Source organism: Ruditapes philippinarum, unplaced genomic scaffold (assembly GCF_026571515.1).
Source record: "Ruditapes philippinarum isolate M1 unplaced genomic scaffold, ASM2657151v2 ctg1315_1_1_1_1, whole genome shotgun sequence".
Taxonomy (NCBI): domain Eukaryota; kingdom Metazoa; phylum Mollusca; class Bivalvia; order Venerida; family Veneridae; genus Ruditapes; species Ruditapes philippinarum.
In genome coordinates this window covers 278,368-284,367 of record NW_026865692.1, presented here as the reverse complement: position 1 = coordinate 284,367, position 6,000 = coordinate 278,368, and the positions used below count along the sequence as shown (strand labels likewise).

The 6,000-nt window shown below is 29.8% G+C and overlaps 1 protein-coding gene across 1 annotated transcript in view; it reads right to left on the bottom strand.

Moving 5' to 3' along the window:
* Positions 1-778: 778 nt before the first annotated feature.
* LOC132730008 (uncharacterized) overlaps positions 779-6,000 on the bottom strand; it is an 83,792-nt gene continuing 78,570 nt past the window's right edge. Inside the window, exons 20-25 of the mRNA XM_060715852.1 lie at positions 5,523-5,663; positions 4,052-4,794; positions 3,778-3,827; positions 3,386-3,443; positions 2,935-2,988; positions 779-1,714 (exon numbers count right to left, since the gene is read on the bottom strand). Of these exons, the coding sequence (XP_060571835.1) occupies positions 1,562-1,714; positions 2,935-2,988; positions 3,386-3,443; positions 3,778-3,827; positions 4,052-4,794; positions 5,523-5,663 (1,199 nt within the window). The 3' untranslated portion in view covers positions 779-1,561. The remainder of the gene's footprint in view (positions 1,715-2,934; positions 2,989-3,385; positions 3,444-3,777; positions 3,828-4,051; positions 4,795-5,522; positions 5,664-6,000) is intronic.

Genomic DNA, 6,000 nt, shown 5'->3' with positions numbered 1-6,000 from the left:
TCCCTCCTTTCTCCACCGTCCTGCCCTCTCCTGTTTATGGTTCAATGCTTTCTGAGTACTCTGTTAGTATGGCTGGATTGTGTCAAGGGGTGCGCTTTGTTGCCTTGTTGATTTGAGGGATTCTTTCTTTTTAGATTTTATGTTCTTTTTTTTTTATTTCTTTCTTTTTTTCAATATATCTAAATTGGTTCAGAAAAATATATGTATTCGTAAAATATTCATGATCTGTATATGGAAAGGAGCATCACTAGAAAGCCAGAAAAGACCTTCAAGAAGTATACTTTATTAAAAGGACAACACAGGAATAAGGTGTAAAGGGAAGCGATCAGAGAGCCGCGGAGAAAGATTTACATTTGAAAAGTAAGGGGAAAATAATTCTTATAAGTAATGAAATTAATACCGACAAACATGCGATCGTTTGTATACCAACACAACACGCTACTAGCAATTTGATAGAGAAAATGACTTCACCCTGCATTCAATTTGACAGATTTTTAAATCAACCGTTTAAAAATTAATACTTGAATATTCAGCATTGTGAACAATATGTTGAAAATGGAGACGAAGTTGTCAGTCTTATAAAATAATGTGTTCACATTTTACCAACAATGGAAAAAAAATGGTTTTATAATTCTGAATTAATGATTTAATAACACATCAGGTAGACATCATTGTTTGAGAAAGCCTTTCATTTTTTTACGAAATGGCGATTAGATGGTAAGTAATTTACGGACCTTTAATATGACCTTCCAAAAGCTTTACAGCATGTAACTATATATATAATTAGCATCTGAATCAAATAATAATACATGCTTTACGATTCCAGGTTTTCTTTTCTTTCGTTACCCTCTGTTATATCTTTAAATATAAAGGCTGGTAACTAATGCTTTGGGTTTTTTTTAATGCTTGGGTTGGTTGTAATGAAATTGTCGCAAGAAACATCAATCACATAAATAAATATATTTCTATAAAAACAATGCAAGTAACTTTAACGATATAGTAAATTACACATAATTCAACAATAATAAGGTTAAAACATTAAAAAAATAATCAATAGATTTTCAATCTATCTCTTTTTTGCAAATGTATCTTCAGTTTATATACCTCTCGATATAAACAACAACCATCATCATTATCTTCAATCTGTCGTTTTTACTTCATACACTGCATACAGTTTTACACTGATCGTTGTATCAATCTATGATTGCACTTAGCGCTGTAGCTAAAGCTATAAAATTTTGGTAGTTTTACTGTGCATTTATTTCCGTTTCGAAATTTATTAATCTATCTTTTTCTTTAGATCTTATACGTGTATTATCTAACTTTTCGGTAAATTGTAATTTTTTTAATTTCTGTTTATTAACAATATATATTTTAATATATCATATCTTGGTCACTTTTGTACTAATTTTTTAGTTTTTCCTCTAGTATCTGTAACTTTAGGTAACACATCTCTTTCAACTGGTGTCAGATCTATGTTAGTCCTATATGGTTTGTGTTTACATGTATTAAGTATAATTGTCAGATAGGTTAACTCTTTGCAGTTTCTTTATATATTTCATTACATCTTTTTGGCAGACTTGTATGCTCGTTCCAGTTTCAATTCATAACTGTTAGAGGGCAAATCGTTTAGATGGTAAAACATAAGTAATTGATTCAGACTAAGAAAGATGTTTTCTGGCTTGGGATATTTGAAAAGCGACAGTTTTTCCCCCTGAAAAAAAAATAAGAAGAATTATCACCATGTCACTTTATGACCAAAGGTGGGGCAATAAACCTTAAAGGCCCATTATGCCTCACAAATGCTACCAATTCTATTTTGCAATCACTTTTCAGTTTTGGTATTTTGTAACAGTTTTCATATACATAGACTATATTTTGCAGCTCTGTTGGTAAACGGTATCATTATTATAGTGAATTAGTATTTTGTATGGAAGTCAAAATACTACTTTGTTTACATTTTGCTACCTTTATTACACATTGCTCACATTTTGAGCTGCTTTTGTCAGTTGTTAAACATCTACATACCTTAAATCCATTATTCAAACACTATTAAACACATGTTTGACATATAATAAAGAATAAAATAATATAATTCTGAGGCATAATGTGCCTTTAACCAAATAGCCAATACAAATCTTTTGTGCTTTCTAATGTCGTTTATTTTAAATCAATTACTAAACTGATGATAAATAATAATAATAATATTGTTTTAAAAGCTGAATGTAAATGTTATTGCAATTTATGCTATGTAATGAATAATCTGCTATAGACTTAAAATCATCTACAATGTTATAAAGAGTAGGTATAAACATTTTTATGGAGATTCTTTTAAGTTTATCAATGTAAACATTTGTATCAAATGTTTTTTTTTAGATAACACTGGCTGCATTCCACATAAAGTCCCAAGTGCGAAACCAATCTAACAATTTTGGACAAAAGAAAATGATATAATGACTCCTAAATTATGACTCTTTTAATTTCTGTTAGCAATCCTGATGAACATTTACACAGTTCGAATTAAAGGGAATGTCATTATATTTCATACCTTTTCTCAGAAGAATACATTTATTTATAGCATACAGTATTTAAATAAAGATAAAAATGTTTATGGAAACTGGCTTAAGTTAGTTCTAAAGTTGGTTTTATGTTTAAAGACTTAGGCTGCACATAGGGCTTTCTATGAAACGCACAGTCCTAATGCATAATGTTTATGCAATTAATGAAAATATAATGTAATTTTAAAGGCAAATTGTATCATGATACTTAAATTTCGGTGTAAACATGTTAAAATATACAGATGTATATCAACAGACAAGTGAATTCTGACAAATACATGAATGAAATAATTAACAAACCAAAAACTCTTCATGCTGAATTTCTTTGTAATAGTTATTAAAATTAGAAATTAGATCAACACTAGAAAAGACTTACATGTCGATGAATCTTGAAAAACCTGCGTCCATTATCGGTGACGAACCACAATTTCTGCAGAATTTTTAATAATTTAATTTTGGAAAAGTTATAAATCATACAAATTCTATATGCTTAGACTTATTAAATATTTAAGGCTATATCCTGCAAGGCAAATTGATGATTTTATTTGTAATTATGGCCAAATCGTTTAAGGAAATACTTTTGTTAACATCATCCCTGTTATACAGCAATGTGTTTCATTGTTAAGTTGAGCTAAATTCACCCTATATTTTAAAAGTTTTTGACTGACAAAATGTTCATTAACCTACAGTTTATATTAGAAAATGTTTAAGATAAAATATAGATCTGTCTAAGATATAAATAAAATGAAAACGATTCTAATACGAACAAAATAGAAAAAGTAAAAAATAAACTGTGCAAATATTTATAATCTTAACTTAAGGCATACCTGCTTTGATCCGGACTTGCAAATTAGAAATGTTCCAGGTGGATTGTCTTGAAGATTTCTGCAATTAAGCAAGGAGTCACGATTATAGGAAATTAATGTATTCAATCTGAGCTATCTGAATAGCACAACATAGTAAAATATTGTGTATGCGGTAGCTGTTATATTGACTCTAATGTATCGCTGTTGAAGAATGACAGCTGACCTTCAACTTCCTCTCAATTAGCAGAGCCCGCTATTATATCATGCTTAAGAGGAATCTCTCTTAACGATAAATTTGTAGTGACAATTTATAATCGCAAATTTAAAGTTTCGATCAATAAAATAATTATAACCTATCCTAGCATTATTAATTACTACATATTTAATGAAAGAATATCGGCAATTAAGAATACCTTTTAACGTCTTCCTCTCTTTCGCAAAAATATTCTTCTTCTCGTAAGAACTGTAATATGACAGATTTTTTTTTTATCTTTTTTTATTTCAAAATATCATCTCCACCTTAAGTTTAAAAAAAATTAAGGATTTTACCGTTGTCAAATAATTAAATATTAGGAAAATGTAAGATAACAAAATAAATTAAGTGTAAGAAATATAATAATAAATATTCCCAAGCAGGGCCATGTGAAAATATTTCATATTGTGTCACATATATTTTATCTGACTTACAATCATATTTTCGTAATGTGCACTCTCGTCTGGGCTTTCATACGTGACACTATCCGTACAACTACCTGAACTAGATGTACTGTTTGTACTGCTGTTACTGCCTCTTTTCATTTCGTTTTCATTTACAGATACTTTATTTTGCTCTTTGTTTTCGAAAAACGTGATGTTCTCATAGGCATTATTCCCGTCCTCTATATTTGACCCGGGCTCTAAGCTTTGAGATGTATTTTCTGTTTCCGTAGTAACTGCCGATTTTGATTGTTGTGAATGAGACGTAGACACCTGACGGAAATTTACATCACCACTGTCCGTGGGTAACACTGACGTATTTTCCTCGTTGTGTTTGCTACAAATATCATTCGATGATTCTGCACCTTGATATTTGATTCCTTGTACAGAAAACGATGGATCTTCTTTGCTAGATTCAGATAAAGGACCTGGCGGGTAATATTCCTGATTATGAGGTAAAGATAAATGTTTTGGTATATGTCCTTCATTTTCAGGAGCTTTGTCCACCTGTAATGATTTGAATGTATTCTCTTTTATCATAACATGATCTGACTTTTTGTCGCCTTCTGATGTTCCTATAAAATGTGAATCTAAACCAAGTTTACTTTGTCCTACTGAAACAAAAGAGTCTGAGCAACCTGCAACACTCATGAATGTTGATGAATCGCTGTCTGTCAATGTCTCAAAATCTGCATTATCATCAATAACTTTCGGACGGGTATTCTCATCTTGACCTAGAAAGATGTTGAAAGAGGTTGATAAAGGTCCGTTTTTAACTGAAGTTCTTGGTCTTTTTGAGCTTGTATTGATTATAGATACAAATGTTAATGAAAATAATGTACATTGTATCTTTTTGTAGAATTGACATGAAAGAATTTTGATAATATGTGAAGTGTCATGATGCAAATTAAAAAAGTACAAAAATGATTTACCTCGAAACATGCTCTTTTCCTCAAAGCAGTTTGACAATTAAGAAAAAACATGAAAAATGCATTTTGGATTTTTAAATGAAAATCAAAATCACTTATAACTTTATTAACATTTTTTCTCAGGATATATTTTATCAGAATATACATGTGGAAAATGCGCCTATTGTAGACTAAACAATTTTAATTTTAATAGATTCAATGTTAAGTATTACAATTATGTTAAGAGCTGTAAAATATTGTCCTTATAATTATTATTTAGCATGAAATCCTCAGAAATTTCCTACACAGCAAAAGACTAAGAAATCTGGGAACAAAGTTATCCCTCGGAAGTCATAAAAACGCAGATCAATCAGAAAAACGCAGAACCCGTTTGAAAAACTGTTTAAACATAGCAAAATAAATGAAAACCCAAATTTCGGTTAAAGATATGCAAGCAATGAGATATATAATATACCTTTAAATGTAAAAAAAATCAGAGAAAACAAGTTTGGTAGGAAGAACAAACTTCTTCAACAAAGCAGCATTTGTCTTACCCAGTTCAAAATTTTCGTAGTCATCAGATCTAAAGGTGCTTGTCAACTGACCAGATTGTGCGTGAACAATTGTCTTAGCATTATTGATTTTATGTTTGCTATGTACTGTGGTTGCCAGCTGTGTTTCAAAGTATCTGTTGCCTGCAGCAATATTACACAAAAGCTATAAAATGAACATTATTCTCTAATAATGAGTATTTGTGTGACATGAATAAAATTCTCTGATGATAACCTTAGTACATACAATTCTTTGAATTCGATTAGTTAATTTAACACCTATTTAGGATTAATAAATCACAAGTTTTTACATAACTTTTTCAATTCTTTATTTGTATTTTTTGTTGTTATTTTAATGTACATAATATGAATTACTAATTCGGTGCTAATTTTTATATGTTGGTTGTTTTCTATAAATCACTTTAAAAGCGGCCATCGAAAACATCATTTTCATGCATATTAATGTATGAATCAAGAGACA